This window comes from Colossoma macropomum, unplaced genomic scaffold, assembly GCF_904425465.1.
Source record: "Colossoma macropomum unplaced genomic scaffold, Colossoma_macropomum, whole genome shotgun sequence".
NCBI lineage: Eukaryota > Metazoa > Chordata > Actinopteri > Characiformes > Serrasalmidae > Colossoma > Colossoma macropomum.
Genome location: NW_023494798.1, coordinates 20,863,591 through 20,880,890, shown reverse-complemented (window position 1 = coordinate 20,880,890; position 17,300 = coordinate 20,863,591). Strand labels below are relative to the sequence as shown.

Sequence of the window (17,300 nt, the reverse complement as noted above, 5' to 3'; positions counted from 1 at the left end):
GGAAACAGCAAAATGATTTCCCTGCCACAAACATGCAGTGACTGGTATTGCTATATTAGTATTGCAAACTTAGTCTTCTTAACCTAGTTTTCATTTTCTTTATGGCATCTTCATGCTGTTTTCACATGAGGGCCTCATTTCTTCCAGTAAATGTTTCAAGTAAAACTACACATCATCTCAGCACACTCTACTCTGAGAGATACAGTACTGTGCCAAAGTCAGAAACCACCCTTCATTTATTTAATTTACAGACAAAAAGGTTGTTAAGTACAAGTCCATTTTTTCACTGTGAGAATACAACTCAACTCCATGGGTCTGAAAGGATGTGTAGCTGTCAAGAAGCTGTTACCGAGAAACAGCAAAAATAAATAAAAAATTGCAAATCAAAGAAGCTGTTTTATGTTCTCAATGGACTGGCCACCCCAGAGTCCAGACCTCAACATCACTGAATGTGTTTGGATTACTAGGTTTGCGAGAAGCAGAAAATTAAACCAACTTCTAAGACTGAACTTTGGAAGTGTGGAGAAATATCCCTGCAGATATCTTTGAAAAACTGTAAGTAAGTCTCCTGAAAAGAGTGGAAGGGTAGACACACTAAATACCGAAAATGCTGGTATTATTTTTAGTTGTGGAGGCTTCTGTGTAATGTTCTATTGTAAATATATGCTCTCTGCCTTTTTCCTGATGCTGACAAATTAATACCTTGTACATGAACAGCTATTTTGACTGTAAATTAAATACATGAAGAGTGGTCTCCGACTCTGTCCACTACTGTACCTCCGTCTGTTCAAAAATGTTCTTAAGTGTTAAATGTGGTCTTATTGCTGATGGAGAAAACATTTGTAAGTTTGTATCTTGCATCAGTAGTCACACAGTGCCACTGTACATAAGGAGGCCTTTTTATCTGCACCCAAATTATAGAATTATGTTTGCATTTTTAATTGTAATTCTGACCACATTTGCTTCTCCGAAGTTGACTAAAATTATCCAATCTGTAATGTTCTAAGTGCCATGGTTTTCATGTTTCTCAAAGTTTTATGTGCAACTTGACCTGAAAGTGCATTCTTGAAGCCAAAGCCGTCTTTTCACTTTCTTAATAATCTTCTTTCAAACTGCTGCAGCTCCCCAGCAGAATCCCTTTTTAACAATGAGTTCTCGTGCACTTGAGCTGGAGAGCAACTCAAGTACATACAAAACCTTATATATTGGAGCAACTCTCGTCAGTCATGATGCCTGTTCCATTTTTCTACAGTTCGATTGTGTCACTGCTGACACTGAGTGCATCTATCTGTCTGCAGACGCTGATGAATTCAGCTTGCACAGCCAGTTCGTCAGCCTGTGTGTAAGCATGCTCTTTCTCATATATACTCTCTCTGGAGATGGTGGAGTCCAGGACCTTGTACTGCTTCTGCGAGGGGCGTCCCGACTGCACCCTCGGCAGGCTCCCCCTGGGCAGGCTGCTCTGAGACGACTGGCATCTGGAGGTAGTGTAGTCACTGTAATTAGTTGCTTGACCTCCATGACCTCTAGGGCCTCCACTAAGGGAGCTGGTTTTTGTGTCCCTACGAGGGGAATCCACATCCCCGCATGAGGCGGTGCGGTACAGGACAGGCTCAGCGGAGCTTCCCCGGCAGGGCTGTCCATCTGGAGGCCCGCGTGTACTGAGAGAAAGCCTGGAGGAGCTGAAGAGACTCCGCCGGAACAGGGCCTCACTGTTCAAAGCCTCATCAATGCTGCGTCGCAGGTCGATTGGAGACGGAGGTCGAAGGTCCACTGTGGAATCGCCATTAAGGCTAGCAAAAGATGACCCCTGAGAGACCACTTGGGCATCCTTTGTGGCCCCGGAGAGCTGACGGGCTGCCTGATTCTGAGGGCTGCTTGGATAATGGAGGTCCAAGCCATCTGATTCGCTGAGTGGCATCTCTGCTAGGGTGTAGAGGGGCACACTCTCACTCTCATCTCGCACCATACCATCCCGTAGACTCAGTTTCTCTCCAGGCCTCTTGGACCAGCCGCTTGACAGGATGGTGGTTTTGGTGGCTGCAGTAGCGCCCCCTGTGGATGACCTGATGACAGAGGTGAGCAGGGAAGCTTAAATCCACCGTCATGTACAACTATTGTTACTTAGTGAAATACTGACTCAAGAGAAAGTAATAATAACAGAGTAGCAGGTCAAATAACTCTTTAGTACAGAACCGCAGTGGAACTTATTAGAATATGAAGCATTTATCAACATAAGAACTGAAGTTTGTTACATGCTGTTCTGCCATATTTATGGTCCTTTTGGTCTAAAACAAAATGCTAACACTCAAGCAACAGCAAAGCAGTCTGGGTGCTGTCACCAACAGAACAGTAAGAAACTGAAAACAACAGAAAACAGAGTTTAAAAAGGGCCAGTTTCCCAGATCCAGATGAGGTCTTGGATTAGGCCTGTACCATTTTACAAAACTGAATCTCTGTCAACACCCAACTTACCAATACAACCGATACTATGATACCTTACATACCTTAATGCAGTGGTCATCAACCCTGCTCCTGGAGATCTACCTTCCTGCAGACTTTAGTTCCAACCCCAACTGATCCATCTAATTATTGTCTTTAGAAGTCCTTGATTAGCTGAATGAGGTGTGTTAGGTTTGGGTTGAAGGTGAAACCTGTAGGAAGGTAGATCTGCAAGAGGAGGGTTAATGACCCCTGCCTTAATGGATCAATTGTTGATCTACATTTGATAGTTTCTTAGTCAGAATTATAATAAAGCTAATGCAACTGAGTAAATGAAACTACTTATTACTCACCTCTGCCTGTTAAACACCGAGCTCCAGCGGCCAAGCTTAGGGACAGCTCCTCCACAGCACAGGAGAGGGTGTGTGACCACAAGCGCCAGGGTGAGACACACCCCCGCCTCACACACTCTGCAGCTGAGCTGAAAGCCCCACCAGGACCAGGGCATCAGTCCCACTGTTTCCTCATCTGTCAGCCCAGTTGCATGCAGGATTGCATAGAGCCTGAGCCCTCCACATGCTAGGAGGAAAAGTGCTGAGAAAAGGCCAGTCCCTGCGGCCCTCTCCCACACACCAGCCTCCGCCAGGGGGCAGTGGCTAGCTGGGTGGTCTGGTGACATCTCATTCAACCTGTAAATGTGCTTGGCATCAGTGCGGGCGCAACAGTAGAACAGCAGGTATGAGAAGGAGAACAGAGAAGCCAGCAGAAAGAATGCAGCAGGGGGCAGCAGAGAGACAACCGGAAGGGCAGGAAAAAGCCTCAGAATGGCCACAGATCCCATCACCACAGCAACATGCACCAGCACAAGTGCAGCCAGTAGGCAGCCACAGCGACGCAGGGTGGTCTGTGAGAGCAACTGGGCGCGAGAGCGGCCAGACAACAGCAGCAGCAGTAGGCCAAAGGCGGCGGTCAGGCATGGATAAGTGGCCTCATGCAGAAGGCGTGACCAGGTCACAGGGAGCCGCTCCCGCTGACCGTATGGGTCATAGAGCAGCCACAGGGCACGGCTAGAGCCAGCCAGCAGCTGCAGGAGGTGCAGGAGGCTGAAGTGGGCGCAGCCAGAAGGCCAGCATAAGGGCAGACATAAGAGGCTGAGGGCAGAGAGTGCAGCCACCAGTGAGAACACACACCCCAGCCCATACACGTGCAGCTCCCACGCTAGCCCCCACGTCGCCATGGCAGCATTCCAGTCGGACAGCAAAGGCACCAGCATGGGTGGGGTTAGGGCAACAGGGGGTGGGGCCAGATCACCATTAGGTGGGGGCATTGGAGAAGCAGGAGACAGGACACTGGGGAGGTTGTTGTCAGAGAAACCAGGACTCAAGAGAGGGTCTGAGGAGTTGCAGACCCCCATGGTGTCCAGGTTGCAGTCAGGCTGGGAGGATGATTCGGCAAAGTCGTTGTTGTCAAGCGCAGAGAAACCTGAAATGTCCACAAACAATGTATTTCAGATGAAAACACTACATATGGTTGCTATTGGCCAGTTAAAGTCTTCAGTAGCTATACTGGCCATCTAGTGTGGGTACACCTTGGCTTATTTTGAATTTTCTTGGATTTCACTGCTAATTAAGCAATTAACAGTGCTTACCAAGGTTTTGTTAACATAAAACTAAAATGTAATAATATTTTTGGTATGATTTACACCAATTTCTTTTGCTCCAAATATTTAATGAGTGCTGACATCACAACAAAGAGGATAAAATGCATGGAATGTGTCGTTCATCATTCTCAAGGTAGCCCTGTCACAAATATTGTCACACATGTTTACATACAGTATGGTGTAAAAGTCTAAAGCAACTAAGCAAATTGTTCAGAACCATTTAATACAATACTTTCATTTTTGCTTGTAAAAACACCATGTAACATTAGAATAAATGCAAACATTCATAAAAAAAGTTCTTATTTAAAAAAAATATATATTTTCAGAAAAGTAGTGGATATGTTTTTAGCTAGTTGGAAGAACACAGGTTTGATTCCTGATTTCTCCCCAAAGCTCTCCAGCCATCACATGGATTTATTAAATTTATGAAATGTGTTAAATTAGCCAAAACAGGTATTGGATAACTGTAAATAATGCCTGTCTTCCTTGACGAGAGGTTTGAAAATGGTTAAATTAATCAATTGGAATAAATAAAACTACTTTTTTATATTAATGTTATTCACATTGTTTCTCATATTAATGTTTTTTTTCTCAGCAAATAAACTTATTGTCCAGAAAATAGCAAAAAGTATGAACTTTCTGGGTCAAATTAAATGTTTATTTTCTAAGTGAAAATTAGATAACGCATCTTCTACAGAGAACACACTGAAATATAACAGTTTTCTTCAAATTTGCACAATTTCCATTCTTTTGCTAAGTTAAACATTGGAGAAAAAAAAATAAAATGGAAAATGCACAGGCCAAATTTTATGCTTTATTTTCCTATATATGTTAAATTCAGCAAATAAACAGTAATTGCACAATAAAATGTGCAGGAGTGTGTTCTCAATAGAAGATGTGCTAATTTTTCACTCAGAAAATCACCAAACATGTCATATGACCAGGCAGGGACACCCACACCTTTGCATATGACTGTATAAGCAATAACGAAAAAAATGCTCAATCAAAAATAATTTGCAATGTGTCCTCATATGTTTGAGGGAAAGGTCATGAATTATGACTCTACAATGAATCGTAGTGAATTGTAACTTTGGTAGACACATTGAAACTTAATTGTCATTTAATAAAACTGCTACACTGTTCTTCTGCATAAGCATAGGAATATCCTGCATTGGTGTGAAATATAAGGTACTGCAAAATGCAGAGCTAACATGAGCCAGTAGAGGGAGCCTTCCAAAAGAGGAAAAAAGTGATTCATGCTTAAACTGGGTCCTTTAAGCAGCAAGACACACAAACACTCCAATGTCCCTAAATAGATAAAAATATGCAAGTTTCATAGCCTTTAGCTACACAAGTTCACACAAAATAGCATCTTAAGACAAGCATCTGCAAATAGGCCCCTGAGCTGAGAGTGACCTAAAACACAGGCTGTGTTAATTAGCTGGTCCATTTTATGGGGAGAGATGTGGAAGTAGGACTGCATTAAATGGGTCACACACAGACACAACACACACTCTCTCAGAGCAGATTACTGGGCATTGACCTTGTTGCTGCTCTCATTCGTGTAACTATTTAAAAACTTGAAACTGGCACACGTTTAGCAGTGGAATCACTTCAATATCTGCGCGTGACGGCAATTAAGGCGATGGATTACAATGTTATTGCTCTCTGCATAGTGTTACAGGAATATGCCAGTGTTATTCAACCTGATCTGATCAGCTACATTTGTAGTGCAGTACATGGAAACTGAAATATCTGTCGGTGGCAACTGATGGTACAATACAGATGCAGCAGATGGGGATCATGTTTACTGCAGGAGAATTCCCCCTTTACCTACACTATAGAGCAAAAACCATCCTGAATAGTCTTCTATGCTTTGTAAATTGTGGTTTGACATAACAAAGGCATTCTAAGAAGGGTAAATGATCAATCTTAATTATTGGTTATTGATCTGTGAGTGTCTTTGAATCAATCGCATTCTTGAAAGTCAAACATTATTCTTTAAGCTGAGAAATGATGGAGTGCTGGGCTCCTTCTTCCATCATCTCTGTATATGGTGTACTACATATGTAGGAATTAGTGACCCAGACCATCTTGTTCACTTTGTGATCCCGCATATAGCCCCCTTCAAAGTTGAACGATGAAGTCATGTGCATTGAAATTTTCAGTGCAGCATGAGTTGTGATGTCAATGCTATTTCCATCATGGCAGAGGATAAAACCAAACATTAAGCAATAGAAAACAATCAGATAAAGTGTGCAAATATAATAAATGGAATTGTTAAAGTAAATTTTAAAATTGTACACTTAACCCACAATTTATTTCTGCTTTGTTGGAGTTCAAAACACCAGTAAAATAGGCCAGAACTGATACATGCAAGCTAGCTAATAAACTACAATTCACAGCCTTAGTGTTCTCTCACATAATCCACATGAACATGCACACTGGATAAATGAGCTCCTCCTCATTGAAAATTACTGCCTCACTTACGCTTCAATAAAACTATTTTCACTATTTTCACTTCACTCCTCATGTAGTTGCTCAACCTAGATCAGCCAAGTTGTGCAGTGAAGCTGTGAGGCTAATGTAGCTAAGTACTGACAAAATTCAGATTTCAAGATGGTCGTTCAACATACTTTTGGCCATCATTACAGACAACAGTAGCCTATGTCATTGAGTTCATATGCGTCCTGATTCAGCTCTTCAGCTAATTGGCCAGGCCTTAGTGAATTTAATACAGAGTTCTATAGGAAAAACGTCAATCTCCATAGAGCTGTGGCCTGGAAGGCACCCAGTTTGATATGCATCATACATCACAGAGTATCAGATAACAAATAAACAAGTCTTAGCAACATAACATAGTTTGAGGCAAGTGTGTAAAGATTTAGGTATGCAGTTTGCCTGATGTTAATTAGTGGGTGTAAGCTGTTATCTACATTAGTTTTATAGCTTCAGTGCAAAACTAAAGAAGCAAACTTCTGACGCTAGGAATGTCTTAGCGGATCGACTACATTTCAGGTAAGGGAGAAATTACATTTTTCAACAAAAATTCCTCTTAAAAATCATTTAATCTCTATCTGAGAAACTGGCTGGAAGAATCTAGAACAAAGTTAATCACAGATTTATGGCAAAGACATAGCATTAAATAATCATGTCAAATTAAAATAGAATAGTGACCTGATCTACTAAAAAGAATAGGCTTTGCTTTCAGTCATCACTTAATCATAATCCTATGCTAAGGTTTTACTGAAATGAAAATGAAGAGGAGATAGCAAGAGTATGACAGTGAAGCAGTGGGGCATTTTTCCCACTCGCTCTGCGGTGATGGACAATGGTCCTGTGCCTCTGGAATACTGATTGTACACTGCGGTGTGTGGGACACCAACACACACTACGCAGCTACCTGAGCACTGTGAGAAGACTGAAGATGTCAAGTTGGTGGAGACACATCAGGGAAAGCAAAAGCTGCTTTATGAATAGTTGATTTGTTAGAGTAAGATTGTACAGTGGGATAGCATATTTTAGCATGTTTCAGCTTTATGATCAGATTCAGCACTAAACCAAAATAACTGAATATTGAAATGCCTGGCATATTTAAAAGGCCCATGTCACGGGACCTTGATGCAATGACACTTGCATGAATGTAGCATTGGATGCCCAACAAGTGTTTTCCTGTGCACACCTCAGTGTCACTGCTGGACTGAGAATAATCCACTAACCAAAAATATCCAGCCAACAGCGTCCTGTGGGCAGCATCCTGTGACCACTGATGAAAGACTAGGGGATGACTAACACAGACTGTGCCACAACAGATGAGCTATCGTCTCTTACTTTACATCTACAAGGTGGAGTGTCAAATAGAGTGGACAGTAAATTGACACAGTGTTTAAAAACTCCAGCAGTGCTGCTGTGATCCACTCATACTAGCACAACACACTTCAACATGCCTCCACCACATCAGTGTCACTGCAGTGCTGAGAATGATCCACCACCCAAATAATACCTGCTCTATGGTGGTCCTGTGGGGGGGGGCTGACCATTGAAGAACAGGGTAAAAGGGGGCAAACAAAGTATGCAGATGGACTACAGTCTGTAATTGTAGAACTACAAAGTGAACCCTACAATGCACCTTTTCACTTTTTTCACATTCTGTTGTGTTGCAGCCTTGTGTTAAAATAAAAAAATCAAGTTTTCCCCATCATTCTGCAATCAATACCCCATAATGACAAAGTGAAAACAGAATTTTAGAGTTTTTTGCAAATTTATTAAAAAGGAAAAACTTAAATTTCGCATGGACATAAGTATTCAGACCCTTTGCTATGACACTTGAAATTTTGCTCTGGGGGCCTCCCATTTCTCGTGATCATCTTTGAGATGTTTCTACACCTTGATTAGAGTCTACATGTGGTAAATTCAGTTGATTAGACATGGACACTCACAGCTGACAATGCATATCAAAGCAAAAACCAAGCCATGAGGAGGAAAGAACTGCCTGTAGAGCTCAGAGACAGGATTGTGTGGAGGCAGAGATCTGAAGAAGGCTACAAAAAAATTCTGCTGCACTGAAAGTTCCCAAGAGCACAGTGGCCTCCATAATTCTTAAATGGAAGACCAAGTTTGGAACAACCAGGAATCTTCCTAGAGCTTGCGGTCCCCCCAAACTAAGTAATCAGGGGAGAAGGGCCTTGGTAAGAGAGGTGACCAAGAACTCAATGGTCACTCTGGCTGAGCTCTAAAGATCCTGTGTGCAGATGGGAGATACTTTCAGAAGGTCAAGCATCACTGCAGCACTCCACCAATCTTGGCTTTATGGCAGAGTGGCCAGACAGTAAAAGACAGATGAAAGACGCATGAAAGCCCACCTGGAGTTTGACTGTGAGAAACAAGATTCTCTGATCTGATGAAACCAAGATTTAACATTTTGGCTTCAATTCTAAGCATCATGTCTGGAGGAAACCAGGCACTGCTCATCACCTGCCCAAAACCATCCCTACAGTGAAGAATGGTGGTGGCAGCATCATGTTGTGAGTTGTTTTTCAGCAGCTGGGACAGGGAGACTGTTCCAGACCTGATCCAGAGCTCTCGGGATCTCAGACTGGGCGAAGATTCACCTTTTAACAAGACAATGACCCTAAGTACATAGCCAAGACAACACAGGAGTGGCTTAGGGACAACTTTGTGAATGTCCTTGAATGGCCCAGTCAGAGCCCGGACTTGAACCTAATCAAACATCTCTGGAGAGACCAGAAAATGGCTGTCCACCGACAGTCCCCATGTAACCTAACAGAGCTTAGGAGGATCTGTAGAAGAATGGCAGAAAATCCCCAAATCCAAGTGTACAAACCTTGTGGCATCATACCCAAGAAGAAGAAGATTATTGCTGTCAAAGGTGCTTCAGGTACTGATTAAGGGGTCTGAATACTTATGTGAATGCAATATTTTAGTTTTTCCTTTTAAATAAATTTGCAAAAAATTCTAAAACTCTGTTTTCACTTTGTCATTATGGGGTATTGAGTGCAGAATGATGGGGGAAAAAGACTGAATGTTTTTTTTTTTATTTTAGCACAAGGCGGCAAAATAACTGTGAAAACAGCGAAAGGGTCTGAAGACTTTTCAAATGCATTGCATACGCTAAGTGGCACTGATAAAATGGACAATGAGTGTAGAAACAAGGAGGTAGCTTTAATGTTATGGCTGATTTGTGTGTATTCACCTGTTCATATTGAAATTCTAAGAAGTGTTCAGCCAGGACTGCTTTTTGTACAAGGCATAATACAGGGCAACCAATCAAAACAGAAGTCATTTACATATGTTAGTCTTTAGAACACAGAAACAAAAACAGCCTATTTAATACAGGGATAATACAGGGGTAATATATAGGGATGAAGAAACGCTGGAAAATAGTCATGTAAAAATTAATTATGACTATTTTTGGTATATAAAAGACACAAATAGAGAGAAGATTAAATACAAGAAAAATGTAGGATATAGGTCCTTTCCTTTAAGAAATATGCATAGAATGCTCAGTATCAGTCATAAAATGATTGTTATTTACCTTTTGGGGTATTGGTCACAATCACTGTTTCAAGAGGGGTCTTCTTGGAGACTTCATCTTCCACTCCTCCATTGTCCTGCATAGTGGTTGGTAGGTCTTTTCGTCCTTTTCCTTGACCTGCGCTATTGGAAAATTCTTTTACATCCACTCTCAGAGAAGTGGTTTTGGACTTCTGTAGTGTCCAGTCAGCACTAAGTCTAGTTTCTACTCTTCCATGATCAGAAGATGTCTGGGGCATATGGAAATGGGTAAACTCTGGAGTTCCCGTATATTCTGGAGGCCCAATATCTGTGGTCTGGACCTTTGTAGGTGAGTGAGGAGAAGGCCTCAGAGCTACTAATAATGTGGTTCCTGAAGAACGAGCAAAATTGCCATAATGCGAATCAGCCAAATCAGAATGGCCTGTCACAGGAATCCATTCATTGCCCTGAGTGACCGACCAAGTCATTGATGGAGTATCAGTTGTTGCGTCAGTTTTAGAGTTTGTATTCTCTGTCCATGCTGTACTTGAAAGTCGATTTGCTAAAGTGATGTTCCTTCTCCTGTTAAGGTTCGATGCTCTGACTTCCCCCAGATCCTTTGGGGCATTACTGTTCTTTTCAGAGTTTATTGTGAGATCTGAGAAGAGTGAATTGGTCATCGGTGGAGTAGTGGCATCCATCTTGGCTCTAGACGTCTGGGTGGTCCACTGTGAATGGCCTGTGAGCTCTGTAACTGGGTTTGTATGAGCCCAGCTTGGTTTGTCTCCATCTCTGTTCAGGGACACAGTGTGTAGGCTGCCAAACAATGTGACACTGAGAACCAGCACAAATGGTCCACTGTGAGGGACCATGCTTGCAACCCTCTTCAGTCAATCACGGCTCACGCAGTCGCTTATCTGCCTCCATCTCAGTGCTCCATGCTCCTCTGTCACTGAACCTATGAAACAGATAAGGAGGACATGTTTCAGTTCTCTAGCTAAATTATGCTTTAGTCAGTAGCCTACATGCGCATCCATGCAGTGTCCTCTCAGACTGTTATCTTGCAACTGCCCCAGTTTGCAGCTGCACTGTGCTGTGCTAAAGCTTCTATGGTCCAGTGCTGTGAATGACTGGATTAAAGCTGAAGCTCCGACCTCATAGCCCATCAGCCCTCATCAATCTTCCCCTACTAGTATTGATCAGTCATGTGACCTGGACTCCACATGCCATACCAGTCAAAATCACTGAGCATTATAACCAGGCACACAAACATACAGGTTTGTTTTCATACAGTGCCAGGACATAGGGTCATACATATGCCCCATATGTTTTATATATGGAACTACCGCTACATAGTAAGAATTTATTACCCCAAACCTAAACCTAAATGTAATCTTAAAAGGGAATTCCGCTGATTTTTTTCATTTTAGCACAACCAATTTGTTAAGATTTCAACACATTCAGAGTGCTTTGAAATGAAATGCTCCATTCTAGATAAACTTCCCAAGTCAGAATTGTTCAAAGCAGTTGTGATAGGAACCAGACATCCATAGAGTTTTATGCCTTTAAATCTACTTCACAGAAAGATATTATATAAAACTGTTGCCAATATGCTGCCTGATGCCTGTTTTATAATAGCTATGAGAGTGTTCAAAACGCATTCATGGCTGAGAGGTACATGCACAGCATTGTGGGGCAAATTAGTCCCCAAAGTAAGCTTCTGTTTCAGATTTATGAATATATCACCATTATCAGCATTACATATAAAAACTCAGAAGACACATGTAGATTCACTGGTTATTTTGGATAGTAAATGAAATGGCTTTATTTGCCTTGTAGACAGTGACCCCTGGTTCCTATTGCCACTATTGTAAAGAAATTGAAGTCGATAAGTTTCTTTAAAAGACACCATCTTACATCAAACCACTCTGAATGACTTTGTCTGCATCTCAATTAAATTACACAGATATTCTAAAAAAATAATTTTATTATTTTAAAAAAGAAATATTTTTCAGTTCACAAAAAAAAAAAACGCATGTAATTTTGTAAATGGCACTTTATAAAATCAAGACTATTTTATTTAGGTTTCCTGTTTTTTTTCTCTAATTTCCTACAATGTACAAAAACCAGCTCACATACACACTAGCACAAAGCTGCCTGCTCGTTATAAATTTAACATCTGGATGTTAAAGATTAAAGATATAGCCATAGTAGTGCTCGCATCCATTAGATTCCAGTACAGCGGAAGGCTCTGTATTAAACCATCTGCAGCAGAAACCTCAACTGCATCTCTCTCCCCTTCAACTCCTCTTTGCCCTTTCTGTGTGCTCCTCTTCTTTTCTGGCTCCTCTTTCCAAAATCCCCCCTTCATTTTCTGCTTGCTGTATGTTTCTGTGGTCCACATGAGCAAGCAGTGCAGTTTTATTCCTCAGCCTCTGCATTCACTGCACACACATTACTACACAACAGTACTTAATGAGACTCAGACATGCACATGCACATAAGACCTGGTTAAACTAAAGGAAAGGGGCTCACCCCAGGAAGCATGGAGGTAGAGACAGAAATAGGAGTAATCCTTTGCCGCCGCTCTGCTCCTGAAAAGCTGTATCTCTGCCTGGTCCTGCGCATGTGTCTGTGTGTATGTGTGTGAGTTTCAGTGCTCTGGCTCTTGCTCCGTCACACACAAACACACACCTCTGCCTCAGTCTCCCTCTCAGAAACACACTCTGGCTGACACACCCCCTCTTTTGGCCCTTCCCCCAACGCTCGTCAATGCATGTATGTGATTTCCCCCTACACCAGCTTTATTCATCTGAGCTCCTCTCTCTGTGTCTCTGTCTGCCAACACAGGATTAGCTCTCTTAGGTGTTTGACCTCCTCACTGTTACCTCACTGGGCAAACTGCAAAATAGGACCAACGTTGAGATCTCCTTTCCCTGTGTGGGTGCAAATGAAGTGTTTCTGTATATTCAGTTTAAAAGGTCCTACATTCTTCTTGCTTTATGACACTTGTGTAATTACATAAACCATTTTTACATGACCATTTTCCAATCTCTCTTTAAACCTTAAAATTAATTAGGCTGCTTTTTCCTGTGTCTTTAAGACTGATATATGTAAATGAGCTTTGTTCTGATTGGCTGTCCTGTATTGTGCTTCATTCAGAAAGCAGTCTGGGCTGAATCCCTCTTTATAACTTCACAGTGAATGGGCAGGGCTAAACTGCTGTAGGTGGAACAGGTGAATATATGTTAATGTGTTTTTCATTACATTACAAATAGAATGAATTCAAAACAGTGTTTTTTGGAGCTTAGTTTCCATATATAGACTGTATGGACTGATCGGTACATTTTAAAACCTTAATAATGTTTGCATTCTACATCAATCTCTTTTATTAAAAAAACACATTTAAGTCTGTTTTCCATCATATGGGCCCTTTAACAAATCAATATGCAACACTTAATGCAGTGTATTTAGTTACCTAGTTCACTTAGTGTGGCAGTGACTCAATGGTTAAAACAGCATTATTTTCTTCTGTTAAACTGTTTAAAGGGCTTATAAAAGAACCAAATTTCTTGTGTTTTTTTTTTAATAAAAGAGTCTAATGTAGTAAGTACACACTGTTAGAAGTTTCAAAATGTACTGTTCACTCCTCAGTCCATGCAGTCCAAAAATGGACAATAACCCACAAAGACAGCTGATTTTGAATGAGCTGAATGAGCTAACAAATATACATATATCTATCTATTCAGCCAACAGCAGTTTAGCCCCACCCATTCATGCTGAAGTTACAAAGAGTGTTTAAGCTCTGACCAGTTTTTGAACAAAGCATAGTACAGGGTATCTAATCAGAATAGAGCTTGTTTACATATGACAGTCTTTAAGGCACAGTAACAAAAACAGCCTGTTTAATTCTGAACGATAAAGGGAAGTTAGAAAATGTAAAATGTAAAAATGAATAATTACATAAATCCACACAAATGTTTTAAGTGGACATCTGTAAAACAAAAATAAATTGCAAGAAAAATGTAGACAATGGGCCCTTTAAGTTTCCAGCCATCACCCAGAGTAAGTGCACTATCATCAGGCGCTGTCTTTAGTGTCAGAAGCAAAAGTACACAGTGTGCCTTAAGCTTGGATGCCTACGTTTCCTGCACAGACAAAAAGCAAAATGGCGTAAATCTTTAGTTTTAAAACTCTGCACACTTCAGAACTGCACGAATAGACAGAATTATTCTAAGATAAATCTGTCCCCTAGATGACACGCTATCAAACTGCACAATGAGTTAGATCTTCCACCTTCAGTTCTTCAGTGTACTGTACAAAGTGAAAAGAATAATCCATTGTTTTCAACCTGATCTCTATCTGCCACATCTGTAGTATGCAGTCAATTAGCAGAACCATTTTTGACATGTTTCTCTGTATTTAGAGAACAACAGATAACCTACTGAATCAAAACATAATTATCATTTATAATTGAAGCCAATGGGCAGTTGCAGGTTTTCTGTTATTTAACCTCCTTTTACAGTAGCCATAAAATCCAATTCCCACCAGTTTGTGTATGATTTATGTTAACTGGAAGCTAACTGGGTTTTCGGCTTAATGGATCAGTAAGCAAGTCAACACTTACAAAAGTGTTCTTACTGTGTTTAAGTGGTGAAACAATCACGCAACTTTGGTCGCTCGAAACCTACATGAAAATAAACTGCACTTGAGTTGCATCGCGTAAAGCCTCCGGCAACTCACTGAAAACTCAGCTGCAACTGTTGCAAGTGTCTCAACTTTGTGAAACAAGCTTCATGAAGCAGCTGATGAAGCAAGCAGTAATGGACAAGAAAATAAAACAAAAGATGGTTTATTGGGTGGTTGTCTCAGAGATGGTAAAGACTAAGTTGATCATCGACCATTGTCCATCATGGTGCTGGATTCCTCATACACTGCACACATCTACAGCAGTTGGTCCATAGTGAGGTCATGATGGATGATCGACAGAGAATCAGCCCAGTGTACGCTGTCAGACAGAGCAGTCAGGACCCAGATCAATTAAAACAGAGCCTGAGAGAATACAAAGTAGGACACTCTTAGAAAAACCTACTTCTGTAAGGTACAAGAAGCGTGAATGGCCAGCTTGTGCTACTTTGTGTGTGTTATGGTTAAACTATTTAGCATTACAAGGATTCTGTGTTTCATGTACTTCAATGCGTCATGTACTTTAATGCGTCATGTACTTTATCACGTTCATGACTGTTCAATAACGCTTTTCTAATTAGCAATAATATTATATTATGTACAGACTTTTGATTGTGGATGGGTTGTGGATTTTCTGTGGATGGAGTCCTCAGTGAAAGCGACTGATTGCCTGTGCTGCTGTTAAGAGCACAGGAAGGCAGCAAATGAGCCAGAACAAAAAGGGGTTTGGTGTAGAACAATGATGAGCTGGTTCAACATATGACATCATTGTGGTTCACAGACCGATTCCCCCTCAGGCTGGTGGTACCTCTTTCGGGCCTGCTAATCATGTGCATGAGTGCTGCTGAAAGTAGACCTGCTGAGCTGGGCCTGACTTCTGCAAACTCTACAGTGGCTCTGATCACTGATCAGGATGTGAAAGGCACTTAGATTAATTTCAGCTCTGTGGGAATCTGTGTGATTTGTAGAAAGACATGCTGTAAAGACTATTACAGCATACATAACTGACAAAATGGGTTTTTAAATTGGCCTCAGTTAAATGAAGCTGCATCCAAAATCACATACTATTATACTATACATACTAAACGAGTGAATGGACTTCTAATGGTGGTGTACTAGTTTTTTTTCTATGTACTATTTAGTATGGTAGTATGTGGCTTTATACACAGCATAAGTGTTTTAAAACATACTGCAGAAATCAGAGAAATGTTTTTTATTAATTATTGGTTAATGTCAAAAATCTAATGTGTTCTCGACCCTGTATTTGCCTCAGTTTCTAACCTATGACCTCTGGCTGTCCATTAGAGTGCGCCACCTGGCGTTAGTAGTGAATAATTGTTTTGTTCTGATCTCGCGAGTCTCCTATGATCTGGGAAAAAAGTATATTAAAATCAGTAACCAGTATACAACGTGCTTGAATTGGTTCTATACCTGGTCATTATATGGAAGTATTGTAGATCTTTAAGAAACGTATATGTTTAGTTACTTTAATTAGCTTAATTGAATTAACTGCAAAAACACAACTTATTAAAACTCAAGACTGTATTAAAATATCTTGTTCCTCACTATTTAATGCCCATTAATGAACATATCTGAAATTTTAGATGTCTTTCGGTCCATATTTTCACTGAGCTTGCCTGAGCAAAATTTGAAGAATGGCTGAAAGGTAAGTTATCTTCACCCATCGTAATATGTTCACATTGGACTACAAAACAATAGCAAATCCAAACTAGATAAGTAAAATAAAATAATAAAAGTGTGAACATTGCATGGAAGCAAAATAGGTTCTGAGGCATTTTTCATTGTCTTTAACTTAGTTGTTGGACATGAATGGGTTAAAACTGAAACAGACCTTGAATGAGCATGAGCTTTACAAGTTAACTCATTTCTCTCTACTTCGTGGCACTCAAAACAAAAACAAAGAACGAACAAAAAAATCACGTTCTCAAGGTGAATTTTAACGCTGCCCTCTTCGCCCTTTCTCATGCCTCCGTGCAAGTCGCGCCGCTGCTGTGGGTGTGGCCTCTTCGATTCAGTTTACCGAACCGATTCTTTCGAACTGAGCATTTTTGGGAATCGAACGTCCGATTCAAAAACTCAATTACCCACACATCTACAAACTCTTAGAAATCAAACAACTAACAGTAAATAAACTATCGACTGTGTTTTAAAATTGAAACCTGAATGAGTGAAGTCCACTAAACATATTGTGGCGTCAGAGCACGCTCTGTTCCCATGATGCTTTACTCACGCTGGGCCGTATTTGGTTCTTAAAACAGCAAGTAAAGGTTCTTCAGCTGCATTTTCAAGTATGTGATGTTTAATTTTAAAGGTTATGTGTACGCTGGAGCAGTTCGGGTAGGCACTAGCCACGTTTACATGCAGCCTGATAATCCGTTAATAATCCGACTAATAGCTCAATCGGAATAGAACACGTCCATGTAAACACCTCAATCGGAATAGACTAGTCCGATTGAGGCCATTCGGAATACAATTT

General features: G+C 40.9%; 1 protein-coding gene across 1 annotated transcript; it reads right to left on the bottom strand.

Annotated features, from left to right (window-relative positions):
• Window positions 1-1,131: 1,131 nt before the first annotated feature.
• On the bottom strand, window positions 1,132-12,750 carry LOC118818245 (proline-rich transmembrane protein 4). The gene is made up of 4 exons (XM_036585460.1): window positions 12,653-12,750; window positions 10,158-11,075; window positions 2,796-3,924; window positions 1,132-2,066 (listed from the first exon to the last, which is right to left on the bottom strand). Exons 2-4 carry the CDS (start codon window positions 10,987-10,989, stop codon window positions 1,247-1,249), a joined length of 2,781 nt encoding a protein of 926 aa, XP_036441353.1. The 5' UTR covers window positions 10,990-11,075; window positions 12,653-12,750; the 3' UTR covers window positions 1,132-1,246.
• Window positions 12,751-17,300: the final 4,550 nt, after the last annotated feature.

Excerpts from the sequence above, each read along its gene's own strand:
- LOC118818245 (XM_036585460.1), bottom strand. The coding sequence starts at position 10,989 with ATGGTCCCTCACAGTGGACCATTTGTGCTGGTTCTCAGTGTCACATTG. Across the intron at positions 3,925-10,157 it reads TGTGACCAATACCCCAAAAG|GTTTCTCTGCGCTTGACAAC; the intron begins GTAAATAACAAT and ends TGGACATTTCAG. Across the intron at positions 2,067-2,795 it reads TCGGTGTTTAACAGGCAGAG|GTCATCCACAGGGGGCGCTA; the intron begins GTGAGTAATAAG and ends CTCTGTCATCAG.